General features: G+C 40.9%; 1 protein-coding gene across 1 annotated transcript; it reads right to left on the bottom strand.

Moving 5' to 3' along the window:
• Positions 1–3,113: 3,113 nt before the first annotated feature.
• Positions 3,114–12,504, bottom strand: LOC128245904 (protocadherin beta-2-like). The gene is made up of 6 exons (XM_052964123.1): positions 12,322–12,504; positions 9,458–9,704; positions 8,479–8,799; positions 7,444–7,624; positions 6,500–6,651; positions 3,114–3,151 (listed from the first exon to the last, which is right to left on the bottom strand). The coding sequence occupies exons 1-6, from the start codon at positions 12,502–12,504 to the stop codon at positions 3,114–3,116; spliced, it is 1,122 nt and encodes a 373-aa protein (XP_052820083.1).
• Between the last annotated feature and the right edge of the window lie 3,883 nt (positions 12,505–16,387).

Here is a 16,387-nt window from a genome sequence, read left to right on the forward strand (position 1 = left end):
ATCAAAACAACATAGGTGTCTTTGATTTCAAAAATTCTCCTTTCTGCAACGGGCATACTTGTTTTTGGAGATTCTTATTAACAATATCTGATAACAGTTTAATATCGCCTTAAAACATAGTCAGGAAAATAAAGCATTTTTTTCTTGCGTTTATGCCGTATGAACGCAGTAGGGCACGCGAGCAAAATCCATGAAGCGCGCTAGCGCTTGTTGATCATCTGCTCGCTTGTCCTACTGCGTTCATACAACATGAACGCAAGAAAGAAATGCGATCAATACTTATATTTACATTTTTAATAACTATTCATTACGTTTAAAATAGGCAGTATCTTTTGCAATTGAGCTTTTGTTCCTCGAGAAATCTGACAAACAATATACGTTTGTATAAAAAAAATAGCAAGAACTTTTCGTTTTCAAGTAAACGGGGTTGGGCTAGAAGCATTTGCCACGGGCTGCTGTTGAAAGTATATGCATCCAAAATCCTCGTTTGGGAAATTTTACGGAAACTTGGTAAAATCGTTTCCTGAACATATCATGCATTCGGGTTGGGATTCATAAAACTTCCATTTCGACACACGGAAGATTCTGATAATGTCGACGTGAATATTGATGGAAACGAAAAAACCAAAGTATACAAACCAATATTAATACGAACACATCACAATTTGTATGCGGTAAAACATCATACGTTTAATTTTGTTCACGTGCGTTATATAAAAATACTTTCTTAAGAAAACATGGATGTTTACGTTTAATTGTTATATTTGATTGCATTAATTGTAAATGGCTAAACACAGCTTAATAGCTGCAAGGCCTTACCTAAAGTCTCTTTAAATCACGAACGAATCACCAATAAATAAGTCCACTACTCTTTTAACGTTCTTAATAAGTACGATGCGGTGCGAACGACAACATTATACTCTGTGTTTCTTCAGTCGACAAATGGACATAACTCGATAATTAGTAACGCGTGTGTTATAGACTTCCATGTTTGTTTTGCAACATTTATACGAAGTTTCATATGAATATCTTGAATTGTTGCTGAATGATGGCAAATGCTGACTTTTTGCCCGACTCCAACAACGCCATGAAGGCTATACCAATACCTCATTTTTCACAGAAAAAAGATGGGCTAAAATATTCCGTTAATATAGTTAAACATTCAATTATGTAAAACATGTTACATCCAATATAGTGCAAGTCAAGTCGCATCAAAAGCGGTGCAAGGAAATTCAATTCATCGTAATGGAAAACAAATATAATCCATCGTAGTGGAATCCAAGTCTAATCCATCGTAGAGGAAAACAAGTCTAATCCATCGAAGAGGAAAACAAGTCTAATCCATCGTAGTGGAATCCAAGTCTAATCCATCGTAGAGGAAAACAAGTCTAATCCATCGTAGTGGAATCCAAGTCTAATCCATCGTAGAGGAAAACAAGTCTAATCCATCGTAGTGGAATCCAAGTCTAATCCATCGTAGAGGAAAACAAGTCTAATCCATCGTAGTGGAATCCAAGTCTAATCCATCGTAGAGGAAAACAAGTCTAATCCATCGTAGAGGAAAACAAGTCTAATCCATCGTAGTGGAATCCAAGTCTAATCCATCGTAGAGGAAAACAAGTCTAATCCATCGTAGTGGAATCCAAGTCTAATCCATCGTAGAGGAAAACAAGTATAATCCATCGTAGTGGAAAACTAGTCTAATCCATCGTAGAGGAAAACAAGTCTAATCCATCGTAGTGGAATCCAAGTCTAATCCATCGTAGAGGAAAACAAGTCTAATCCATCGTAGTGGAATCCAAGTCTAATCCATCGTAGAGGAAAACAAGTCTAATCCATCGTAGTGGAAAACAAGTCTAATCCATCGTAGAGGAAAACAAGTCTAATCCATCGTAGTGGAATCCAAGTCTAATCCATCGTAGAGGAAAACAAGTCTAATCCATCGTAGTGGAATCCAAGTCTAATCCATCGTAGAGGAAAACAAGTCTAATCCATCGTAGTGGAATCCAAGTCTAATCCATCGTAGAGGAAAACAAGTCTAATCCATCGTAGAGGAAAACAAGTCTAATCCATCGTAGAGGAAAACAAGTCTAATCCATCGTAGAGGAAAACAAGTCTAATCCATCGTAGAGGAAAACAAGTCTAATCCATCGTAGAGGAAAACAAGTCTAATCCATCGTAGAGGAAAACAAGTCTAATCCATCGTAGAGGAAAACAAGTCTAATCCATCGTAGAGGAAAACAAGTCTAATCCATCGTAGTGGAAAACAAGTCTAATCCATCGTAGAGGAAAACAAGTCTAATCCATCGTAGAGGAAAACAAGTCTAATCCATCGTAGTGGAAAACAAGTCTAATCCATCGTAGAGGAAAACAAGTCTAATCCATCGTAGAGGAAAACAAGTCTAATCCATCGTAGAGGAAAACAAGTCTAATCCATCGTAGAGGAAAACAAGTCTAATCCATCGTAGAGGAAAACAAGTCTAATCCATCGTAGTGGAAAACAAGTCTAATCCATCGTAGAGGAAAACAAGTCTAATCCATCGTAGAGGAAAACAAGTCTAATCCATCGTAGTGCACAACAAGTCTCATCGATTGTAGGGCATAATAAATGTCATCCATCGTAGTGCATATGAAGTCACATTTCATCTCAATCAAACTTTACTTCGCCATAATTGCTGCGCTGAAATGAAAAAAACAACAACAACAGAATATAAGATAGATTTATTTGTTTGTAGCATATTTTTATGTATGTACAGTTCATCTGTAAGTTACTTGACGATACGTATTCGTTAAGGTATGCGATTCATAAATATTCCTTTTGGTAGCATTTAAATGAGGTTTTGACGCAAATAAGAAATTGTTGTACAATAACCGTTAAAGACATAAAAACTTGCTCTAAATAAAAAATATATATAAGTCGAAATAAAACGAAAAAGCAACAGCATTTTTTTAATCTGTATTTGATTTTCGGCCGTTATTTTTACATATAAGTTAAATGCAAGCGCTACGCTTTCTAATAATACCAAACTATTATAAACATTTAAGTTAATTGTGACTCGACGAAACGATGAACTGCTTTGTTTATCGGACACCTTAAAGAAAGAAAAAAACATCTACTCACATTTTGGAGGCGGCGGTTTTCTCACTGTGCCTGAAATTAAACAAAAACAAATTGCATGGCAGGTAATCAAGGGGACCAAAATATAACACGACGAGAAAAAAATGGAGCCAAAATATTACATGCGGGCAATCATTGGAGCCAAAATATTACACGACGAGAAAAAATTGGAGTCAAAATATTACATGCGGGCAATCATTGGAGCCAAAATATTACACGGCGAGAAAAAATTGGAGCTAAAATATTACATGCGGGCAATCATTGGAGCCAAAATATTACACGATGGCAAACATAGGAGCCACATCATTACAAGCCGGCAAACATTGGTGCCACATCATTACACGCCGGCAAACATTGGAGCTACATTATTACACGACGGCAAACATAGGAGCCACATCATTACACGACGGCAAACATAGGAGCCACATCATTACACGACGGCAAACATAGGAGCCACATCATTACACGACGGCAAACATAGGAGCCACATCATTACACGCCGGCAAACATTGGAGCCACATCATTACACGCCGGCAAACATAGGAGCCACATCATTACACGCCGGCAAACATTGGAGCCACATCATTACACGACGGCAAACATTGGAGCTACATCATTACACGACGGCAAACATAGGAGCCACATCATTGCACGCCGGCAAACATTGGAGCCACATCATTACACGACGGCAAACATTGGAGCTACATCATTACACGACGGCAAACATTGGTGCCACATCATTACACGCCGGCAAACATTGGAGCTACATCATTACACGCCGGCAAACATTGGTGCCACATCATTACACGACGGCAAACATTGGAGCTACATCATTACACGACGGCAAACATTGGTGCCACATCATTACACGCTGGCAAACATAGGCGCTACATCATCACACGCCGGCAAACATAGGAGCCACATCATTACACGACGGCAAACATAGGAGCAACATCATTACACGCCGGCAAACATTGGAGCTACAACATCACACGGCGGCAAACATTGGAGCTACATCATTACACGACGGCAAACATTGGTGCCACACCATTACACGCCGGCAAACATAGGAGCCATATCATTACACGACGGCAAACATTGGAGCTACATCATCACACGCCGGCAAACATTGGAGCCACATCATTACACGACGGCAAACATTGGAGCTACATCATTACACGACGGCAAACATTGGAGCTACATCATTACACGACGGCAAACATTGGAGCCACATCATTACACGTCGGCAAACATTGGAGCCACATCATTACACGACGGCAAACATTGGAGCCACATCATTACACGACGGCAAACATAGGAGCCACATCATTACACGACGGCAAACATTGGTGCCACATCATTACACGCCGGCAAACATTGGAGCTACATCATTACAGGCCGGCAAACATAGGCGCTACATCATCACACGCCGGCAAACATAGGAGCCACATCATTACACGACGGCAAACATAGGAGCCACATCATTACACGCCGGCAAACATTGGAGCTACAACATCACACGACGGCAAACATTGGAGCTACATCATTACACGACGGCAAACATTGGAGCCACATCATTACACGACGGCAAACATTGGAGCCATATCATTACACGACGGCAAACATAGGAGCCACATCATTACACGACGGCAAACATTGGAGCTACATCATTACACGACGGCAAACATAGGAGCCACATCATTACACGCCGGCAATCATTGGAGCTACATCATTACACGACGGCAAACATTGGAGCTACATCATTACACGACGGCAAACATTGGAGCTACATCATTACACGCCGGCAAACATAGGCGCTAAATCATTACACGCCGGCAAACATAGGAGCCATACCATTACACGCCGGCAAACATTGGAGCCACATCATTACACGACGGCAAACATTGGTGCCACATCATTACACGCCGGCAAACATTGGAGCTACATCAATACACGCCGGCAAACATAGGCGCTTCATCATCACACGCCGGCAAACATTGGAGCTACATCATTACACGCCGGCAAACATAGGAGCCACATCATTACACGCGGGCAATCACTGGAGCCAAAGTATTACACGCGGGCAATCATTGGAGCCAAAATATTACACGCCGGGCAATCATTGGAGCAAAAATATTACAGCGGGCAATCACTGGAGCCAAAATATTACACGCGGGCAATCATTGGAGCCAAAATATTACACGACAGGCAATCGTTGAAGCCAAAATATTACACGCCGGGCAATCATTGGAGCCAAAATATTACATGGCGGGCAATCATTGGAGCCAAAAAATTACATGGCGGGCAATCATTGGAGCCAAAATATTACATGGCGGGCAATCATTGGAGCCAAAATATTACACGACGGGCAATCATTGGGGCCAAAATATTACACGACGGGCAATCATTGGAGCCAAAATATTACATGGCGGGCAATCATTGGAGCCAAAATATTACACGCGGGCAATCATTGGGGCCAAAATATTACATGGCGGGCAATCATTGGAGCCAAAATATTACACGCCGGGCAATCATTGGAGCCAGAATATTACACGCCGGGCAATTATTGGAGCCAAAATATTACACGCCGGGCAATCACTGGAGCCAAAATATTACATGGCTGGCAATCATTGGAGCCAAAATATTACACGAAGGGCAATCATTGGAGCCAAAATATTACACGACGGGCAATCATTGGAGCCAAAATATTACATGGCGGGCAATCATTGGAGCCAAAATATTACACGCGGGCAATCATTGGGGCCAAAATATTACATGGCGGGCAATCATTGGAGCCAAAATATTACACGCCGGGCAATCATTGGAGCCAAAATATTACACGCCGGGCAATCATTGGAGCCAAAATATTACACGCCGGGCAATCACTGGAGCCAAAATATTACATGGCGGGCAATCATTGGAGCCAAAATATTACATGGCGGGCAATCACTGGAGCCAAAATATTACACGCCGGGCAATCATTGGAGCCAAAATATTACATGGTGGACACTCATTAGAGCCAAAAATATTACATGGCGGACAATCCTTCAAGCCAAAGTCTTTCTCGGCGGGAAATCATTGGAGCTAAATTCGATTACTTATTTATAGGTAAAAACTGCCATGATAGATAGAGAAGTGATTTTTTTTTGCTTGAGTCGATTTTTTAAAAGTTTTGTTTTTAGGTAATATAACGACACCCAAAACCTACCATACATGAGCTATTCAGTGCTTCCTTTACGTTTGAAAACACGTGATACTGTTTGATAAATTTTGATAACACTTGAAAGCATGTCATAATACTTTTTTTTAAATTTGATAACACTCGAAAATACTTGACATTTGATAACATTTAAAACTGTTAAATGTTTTAAATTCCTTTACCTGATATCGGACTTCGCATGGCGACAGAAATAATGCTTGGTGTCGTCATCAAATCACGTGACTCCTCTTGGAATTGATCACGTGGTTTCTTTCTGAACTGATCGCCTGTTTTGTTCGATCGGCGAGGATTGTAGGTTCTTCTCTTGTTGCAGCTTTAAAAATGAAATAAATGTAAAAAAACGTATAAAGAATGTCGACAACAGTTTCACAGAGGCCCGTGATAGAAAATGATCTTATTCGTGACTTCAATAATCTTAAATTTGTACCAATATCACAAATGTCAACAAGGTTTTTTTCATTCAAATGACACATAGAATGTTCATTAACGACTCCAGATTTTTATTGAAACATGCCACAGGAAAACTCGCTGAAAATAATATTATCGTATGAATTACTTACGGCCTGATCTATTTTTTCTATTTCGGGGTTTATAATCTTTCTATGAGGAAAAATTCCCAGTATTATCTTTGAAGAACTAACTGAATAGAGAGACCTGTTGTTTACAATTGCTCTTGACCAATAAATCACGGGGGTTCCCCACCGTGAACACAGACAAGCCAGGTATTCATTACTTTATGGAACACCCAGTTTAAAGACGCAACACTCAAGCCCAATGTAAATTTTATACGAGACATATGTCCTGTACTTGCAATCGGAGCACCTTGGCCCATTTCAATCAAAAACAACCCCGGATATATGGGCGGTTTACAATGTCAGAATTAGGCTTAAAGAAGTTTCACGCAATCGGAACACCGTGGCCATTTTCCGTCTAAAACAACCACGGATGTATTTGGACGATTAACAATGTCAAAAATAAGCTGAAAGAATTAACACTCCGATGAATACGTCAAGGAAAATGAAAGACGTCAAAGCTATCACAAAAAGCAGGTTACTTCGAAAAACAGACATGGTAATAACATCTTTAAAGTCATAAAAGTCCTTACCATGTTCTCTTAAACTGGCCACAGCCGTTTTCGCCGTGGCACGTGTACAGGACGATACCGGCGCCAACCACACACGCTAAACCTACGATACTGGCGGCTACGACCCACGCTACGTTCTTGCTGTCTTCCGCGAACTTCCGGTATCGGTCTGTGGTTGTAGTCGTTGTTGTCGTGGTCGTTTCTGTAGTGACATTCAGAAACCGGGGACATAAGTAGTGTTGATTAGGGTGATACAGTTATATAACAGGTAAGCCAGGATTTGCTTAAAACTGGGCGTCTTGTCTGTTAAGATCTCATCAGACGCCCTTCAAATACTAAGCAGTTCTTAAAGGCTGCCGAATTCATTTCATTTTAAGTGTTTTAAATGAAAAATAATCTATACTATCAGTTTATGAAGCATCACATAAATACCCAAAATATCAATTTTGCACAAATTCCACATTTGTAACAAGTTAAAAAGTATTCCATTCTTAACATAAAACGGTGCATTCCGTATGGTGTTAGGTCTTTCAAAATGTATTTTGCATTTCTTTTTTTTTTCAATAAAAGTACAGTTATCATAGACACAGAATTGTATCACTAATTGATATTGTGTTAGGTTTTAAAAAAATAGCGCTTGGGCGCCTTAAAAGTATTGTCCGGCTAGCGCAGTGGTTAGCGCGCTCGCTCCTCACCAAGGCGACCTGGACGGGATAGAGTCCATGCCAAGGCGCATGTGGGTTTAATTTGTGGTCGGACAAGTGGGTATTCTCTGAGTCCTACAGTATCCTCCACAGCACAAAACTATACTCTCGCGCAATATCGTGCCCACGGGAGTGACTTAGTATAGGTTAATAGAACATTTAAGGATTAATTTTTATTTTTCGTGCGTTCATGCAGTACGAACGCTCGGCCGCAAATCCATGAAGAGCGCTTGCACTTACAACGGTCACGAAAGGTCGACCGGTTCATGCAAAATGAACTCAAATTATTCGTTCAGAAAATTAACTGCGAATGTAGATATCTATTAATTGAACACAACAGACTACATCTTACCGGAAATAATGATCGTGACAGGGGCAGTGTCCTCGTTTCCACCAGCGTCAGAAGCCCGTGACGTCACTGTCACTGACGTACCGTATCCTAGTGACATAGACGACGGGGACCCTTTCAAAGTAATCGCTCCGCTGGAGTTGATTGCAAAGAATTCATCACCCAGTGACGTTTGGTTCAATGTGAACGTTATGACACCGTTCGCTCCAGCATCGCCGTCCGTCGCCGTAACGTAACCTAACGCTGTACCGGCATCGGCGTAATAACTCACGTAGAAGCTGTACGACGTTGGTGAAAACGTAGGAACGTTGTCATTTACGTAATCTATAAAATTAATCAAATCAATATTGATTTTGTCCGCTCATGTTTCGATGATTTAAATCACTTTGAATAAAAGAGATGATTGATGGGGTTTTTTACTTTTACCCGAATGAAAAATGTTACTAATATTAGTTTGGGTAAGAAGAATTAATTTATTTTTGATCAGCTTAAATGCTTTTAAAGCTTTGATTGTAATCAATAGAATTATACTATACGCAATAAGTACGAACATATTTAAATGGTAGAAATTTAAAGCTGCACTCTCACAGATTGACTGATTTGACAACTTTTTTATTGATAGTTACAGAATCAGCTTGTTTTGGCATCTGTACTTTCAATTTTGTCATATAACATTACTCACAATCGAACAAATCTTTGTTGGTTGGAAAAAATATTGAATATTTCATTTTTCTTAACGGGTTAGTAACGCTTTTAGCCATTAAACATCAAATTTCGAGCGTAAATATCAATAACTGCGATCTGATCTTTTATCAGCAGTATTATATCACCGCGGTTTACAGTATTAAATACAAAATTTGGCTCATTCCAAGACAAAAATATAAAGAGTTATCAAAACGGTTAATCTTTGAGAGTGCAGCTTTAAAAACATATAACTAAACATAATTTGGTAAATAAAAAATTATTTATATCGGTGACTTACTGATAGTTATTGTAAGGTCGGCGGTATCTGTCAAACTTCCGGAGTCAGTGACCGTCACAGTGCAGGAAACTGTGGTTGGCAGAGTGCCAAGGTCAAGGTCATAGTCGGACTGGAAGGTGACTTGACCGGAAGTGTGGTCCATGTGAAAGTATCCGGTCTCTGTACCGCAGTCCATGGTGAGTCGGGCCGTTTCTCCGGAGTCAGGGTCCGTGACGTCAAAGGACGGCGTTCCTATGACCGTTCCCGCCTGTTGAACAGGAGGTTAGAAATGCGAGATTAAAAGTGATCATTGAAATGACGCTGGTCAGGATATATCCCCTTTTTTGGTACCACACCATCATCGGAACTCAGACTACATCATTCGGACTATTAACCGGAATATCAATGAGGCTAGCGAAACTTCGTGATGCAGGAATAGTCATTTTAAGGTAATCCATCTTTCATTGATTTGATTGAAACATATTTTATTGCCTTTTTTTCTTTCAACATGATCGATATTTAAACAATGATATGGAGTATACAAAAAGCGAATGAGTTGCACACAGGTTCTAACAACATTAGTAACGTCTTCCCCATCCCCATCTTTCATTAAAGGAACTAGACACCAGATAGTGCCGAAATCGGCAAATACAGCATTTTCTCAAAACAAGCCTAGAAATGTCAATACGAGCTAATATGAGGCCGATTATAAATCATTTTACATGATTAAAAGAATCTGAGTTATCAGCTGAGTTAATCCGTTAAGAAAAAGCGCATATTGGTTATTCAGTTTATCGTGTGTATTTAGCATGTGAAAGTCACGTGCCTAGTACAGAAACATATACCGACGCTATTTTTAAATGCACTGCTATTTATCCTGTCACCTGCATACAAATCGGTCCAATAACAAGGTGCCGTGTAAACTTTAGTTTATTAAGATAGTAGACCACGTGATGTTTATCTACAGTCAGGTTGCATGTGACCGCGAAAACGAACTTCTTTTATATATTCTGCAATGTCAGAAAAACAGCAGAAATGCTGTTTCAGTATCTTATCAATGGACCACTAACAGCCGACCTCAACAATCACTCGCCCATAAAGTCCCATCATTATGCAAAAAAATGACACTGGCAAAACAATCGACCTGAAATCTACATGTGATGTGAAAATCTTACCACACCCGCAAATGCTGGAAACTGTGAAACAGCATTCAACGATACTCGTCGATAGTTTATTCCATTTCTGTGGTGAATGACAAAATCTCACTTACAACAGAAATGAATGATCTCTTTGCCGGTGCAGTTATGATCATTCAACACTATCAACATCATTTAAATCCATTTAATATGTTGCGATTGTTTGTAAACACTCGTGATCTTGAATTTTGACCTGTGTACTGTACTCTGTCACTTGCGGAATAATTGTTACATCATCAGATAATGTTTGGAAACTGATCCATGCTTATGCACGTTTAAAAGTATTTTTGTGTTTTGAATTGATATTGACGTATTAAAATGCAATGACTTTGAATATAAACGTACTGAAAAAGTTGAACAGTTTTGAGAACTATTTTGGGGGCGATTTAATCATGGATACCGAGTGTGATGACGTCAACAGGGAAAAAACAGTTGCCCCCCCTTAGTTTTAAAGATTCTTATTAATTTTAAGGTTTTATAGTGTTTATTAAAAAATGTAATACGATAAATAGAATACTAGGTTAGTGCCGTGGATGGAGAAAGTTAATCTGGCTCAGCTACGGATTTTATCGGGTTCGACTTCGGCTCACCCGATAAATTCCTCCGCCTTGCCAGATAAACTTCCTCCATCCACGCCACTAACCTAGTATTCTCTATTTACGTGGTAAACTGAGACCAAGTAAATTTTGAATTGCAAAAATACGCAAAAACTGTTTCATCTAGCGTCTAGTCCCTTTAATGCAAAAACGCATATAAAGTTTCATGGTAAAATTACAAAATGTTAAATTTGAATATCTTTTTTATTTAATTTCACCGAGAGTTTTTTTATGTAGACATTATGTTATGTAGGAAACATCTTATCAAATTGTTATATATAAACTTGTTTTATAACCTCCGTTGGGTATATCGTATTATATTAGAAGCGTTATTCTTGCATACCGGACGTGTGTTTCTGGCCATGTGACCAGTGCTGGAAAAACCCATCTTACATAAATAAATAATCGTAAAACCGCGATTTTTAAAGGAACTATTTGACGTCGATAGTGATTTAAAATTACTGCGCGTTATGACGTCAGTACACAACGTCGCACGCGCTTTTTGCTGAAATGTACAAAAGCGCGTTTTCTTCGTCAATATTTTCCACAAATTCATAATTTTAGGTATACAAGTAAAAATATTAATCATGTTTTTCCGGTCCGGATCGAAAAATCCGACTCTCTGGCACGCTGCGTGACCGGTAACTCGGCAAGCCTCGTTACCGGCTTACGCGCGTGCCCTCGGGTTGGATTTTTCTATCCGTACCGGAAACACTTGATATGTAATTATATTATACTGTAAATCAAAAATGTGTCTATGCAAATTTAATGAAATTAATCCATTTGAATAATGGATAGGTCTATTTCTATAATAATACAGGAAAACCAAAACTGCAGCATGAAATAGTGTTTTTCATTTTTGCAACTGTTTCATTGAGATTATATTATTATGACTTTTTTAAACGTACATATACAGTACATATCGCATTTAACTTTTTTATATGTGTAACTTGTACTCACACAATGATCCTCAATTTAACTGCTTTAGGGTAGGTTGAACTATGTCTCCTACTTTTTAAACTTAACTATGAAGATATGCCACCAGTTAATACCAAACTGTTTACAAGAAGATAAAGAAAAATAAGCAACGCACCACTCCCTCTGTCGCCGATAGAGTGTAGCTTGTCAGGCCGAACGCCGGAGGCTCGTTCTCGTTCGCGACGTAGATCGTGATCGTTCCCATATCTGACGTCACAGGATCCGATACCGTTACGTCTAATGTAAACGTCGTGGCTGGTAACGTCTCGTAGTTTAGGGCGGACGACGTCGTGATCATACCAGCTAAGAATACATAAATCTAATCATCATCATCACCACCATCATCACCATCATCATCATTATTTTTATTATTATTATTATTATTATTATTATTATTATTATTATTATTATTATTATCATTATTATTATTATTATTATTATTATTATTATTATTATCTTAAAGGCGAGACTTAAGCTTACTTGAGGGGTCGATCACAAAGTAGTTCGTCCCCGAAGCAGGGCTCGCGCTGGTTATGACGATGGTGTGTGTTTGCGTGACGTCAACATCAGTGAATGTCACATTAAACAATGACGTACCGACGTCAACGTTCTCGGTAACCGTTGCACTTGCTGGCAGATTGGTTATGTGCACAGGGTCGTTAATGTCTGCAAAATAAAATACGTACACATATTTTTTAAATGATAACAGCACAATACACTTCATAATCTTGTACTTTAACTAAGGTACTCTCAGAGAGGGAAATTGCCCATTAAAACAACCTAAAATCATATCTACTAGGAATAGTAACTGCGCCCACAACCAAAACTATTAAAATAATACACGAACGCTTTAGAACGAGTGTATAATTTCAATATCAAAGAGTTGTGTGACGTAACTGTTTTGTACCATGTTTTCAATGACACCGTTCAGTAACTAGTGTGCTATATCAGTCCGCATGTCAGTTACTTAACGGTAAAACCCAGCTGCTTGTTACCGCTTCAATAGGTTGGTAAATGATTAAACATCACAGACATGGTTCAAATATATTTAATTTCATTTCCAAAATAGTTTTATTCCCCTTATTGTACTACTGTCCGGGTAGCGCACAGTGGTTAGCGCACTCGCGTCTCACCTAGGCGACCAGGGTTCGATTCCCGGCTTTGGCGCATATGAGTTTGGTTTGTGGTCACCAAGCTGGACAAGTAGGTTTTCATCGGGTTCTCCTTTTTTCCCCACAACACAAGACCACACTCTCGCGACACATCGTGCCAACGAACGTGATTTATATAACTAAACTAACTGACCGGCTAACTTGCTTTTAAATTTAGTGTTAGTACCTGCATTGTGAAGCGTATTTTGATTTGTGTGAAATTGTCAAATGCGCGTGTGCGGTTTTCTTATTGAAAACTTCTCAGTTCACAAGACATGATTCAGTCATTTGTAGACAATTTCTAAATGGTTGAAGCTTTCAGTGGCTTTTAACTTCTGAGTACAAATGTTTGTACACAAATAAATCAATATGGGCTTGGCTACAGTGTGTCCCTGCTGTCAGCCAATAAACAAAACGTACCTGCAAGTATGATAGTCAGCTGACTAGGTTTCACCGTTATCTTCCTGTCAGGCACAAAACCATGGCTACATTATACTGTTGACATTCAGCATGCTAGACCTCACCGTGTTCCTACCATAGTCAGCAGACTGGGTCCCACCGTATTCCTGCTGTCAGCCACCATACAATACCCACCTGTAATGGTGATAGTCAGCAGACTGGGTCCCACCGTATTCCTGCTGTCAGCCACCATACAATACCCACCTGTAATGGTGATAGTCAGCAGACTGGGTCCCACCGTATTCCTCTTGTCAGCCACCATACAATACCTACCTGTAATGGTGATAGTGGGCAGATTGTGTCCCACCGTATTCCTGCTGTCAGCCACCATACAATACCTACCTGTAATGGTGATAGTCCGCAGACTAGGTCCCACCGTATTCCTGCTGTCAGCTACCATACAATACCTACCTGTAATGGTGATAGTCCGCAGACTAGGTCCCACCGTATTCCTGCTGTCACCCACCATACAATACCTACCTGTAATGGTGATAGTCAGCAGACTGGGTCCCACCGTATTCCTCCTGTCAGTCACCATACAATACCTACCTGTAATGGTGATAGTCAGCAGACTGGGTCCCACCGTATTCCTCCTGTCAGCCACCATACAATACCTACCTGTAATGGTGATAGTCAGCAGACTGGGTCCCACCGTATTCCTCCTGTCAGCCACCATACAATACCTACCTGTAATGGTGATAGTCAGCAGACTGGGTCTCACCGTATTCCTCCTGTCAGCCACCATACAATACCTACCTGTAATGGTGATAGTCAGCAGACTGGGTCTCACCGTATTCCTCCTGTCAGCCACCATACAATACCTACCTGTAATGGTGATAGTCAGCAGACTGGGTCCCACCGTATTCCTCCTGTCAGCCACCATACAATACCTACCTGTAATGGTGATAGTCAGCAGACTGGGTCCCACCGTGTTCCTGCTGTCAGCCACTATACAATACCTACCTGTAATGGTGATAGTCAGTTGACTGGGTCCCACCGTGTTCCTCCTGTCAGCCACCATACAATACCTACCTGTAATGGTGATAGTCAGCAGACTGGGTCCCACTGCGTTCCTGCTGTCAGCCACCATACAATACCTACCTGTTATGGTGATAGTCAGCAGACTGGGTCCCACCGTGTTCCTGCTGTCAGCCCCCATACAATACCTACCTGTAATGGTGATAGTCAGCAGACTGGGTCCCACTGTGTTCCTGCTGTCAGCCACCATACAATACCTACCTGTAATGGTGATAGTCAGCAGACTGGGTCCCACCGTGTTCCTGCTGTCAGCCCCCATACAATACCTACCTGTAATGGTGATAGTCAGTTGACTGGGTCCCACCGTGTTCCTCCTGTCAGCCACCATACAATACCTACCTGTAATGGTGATAGTCAGCAGACTGGGTCCCACTGCGTTCCTGCTGTCAGCTACCATACAATACCTACCTGTAATGGTGATAGTCCCACCGTGTTCCTGCTGTCAGCCCCCATACAATACCTACCTGTAATGGTGATAGTCAGTTGACTGGGTCCCACCGTGTTCCTCCTGTCAGCCACCATACAATACCTACCTGTAATGGTGATAGTCAGCAGACTGTTTCCCACTGCGTTCCTGCTGTCAGCCACCATACAATACCTACCTGTAATGGTGATAGTCAGTTGACTGGGTCCCACCGTGTTCCTGCTGTCAGCTACCATACAATACACACCTATAATGGTGATAGTCAGCAGACTGGGTTCCACTGCGTTCCTGCTGTCAGCCACCATACAATACCTACCTGTTATGGTGATAGTCAGCAGACTGGGTCCCACCGTGTTCCTGCTGTCAGCTACCATACAATACCTTCCTATAATGGTGATAGTCAGCAGACTGGGTTCCACTGCGTTCCTGTTGTCAGCTACCATACAATACCTACCTGTAATGGTGATAGTCAGCAGACTGGGTCCCACCGTATTCCTCCTGTCAGCTACCATACAATACCTACCTGTAATGGTGATAGTCAGCAGACTGGGTTCCACTGCGTTCCTGTTGTCAGCTACCATACAATACCTACCTGTTATGGTGACAGTCAGCAGATTGTGTCCCACCGTGTTCCTACTGTCAGCCACCATACAATACCTACCTGTAATGGTGACAGTCAGCAGATTGTGTCCCACCGTGTTCCTACTGTCAGAAACCATACAATACCTACCTGTAATGGTGATAGTCAGCAGACTGGGTCCCACCGTATTCCTCCTGTCAGCTACCATACAATACCTACCTGTAATGGTGATAGTCAGCAGACTGGGTCCCACCGTATTCCTCCTGTCAGCTACCATACAATACCTACCTGTAATGGTGATAGTCAGCAGACTGGGTCCCACCGTATTCCTCCTGTCAGCTACCATACAATACCTACCTGTAATGGTGATAGTCAGCAGACTGGGTCCCACCGTATTCCTCCTGTCAGCTACCATACAATACCTACCTGTAATGGTGATAGTCAGCAGACTGGGTTCCACTGCGTTCCTGCTGTCAGCCACCATACAATACCTACCTGTTATGGTGATAGTCAGTTGACTGGGTCCCAC

This window comes from Mya arenaria, chromosome 9, assembly GCF_026914265.1.
Source record: "Mya arenaria isolate MELC-2E11 chromosome 9, ASM2691426v1".
NCBI classification, from domain to species: Eukaryota; Metazoa; Mollusca; class Bivalvia; order Myida; family Myidae; genus Mya; species Mya arenaria.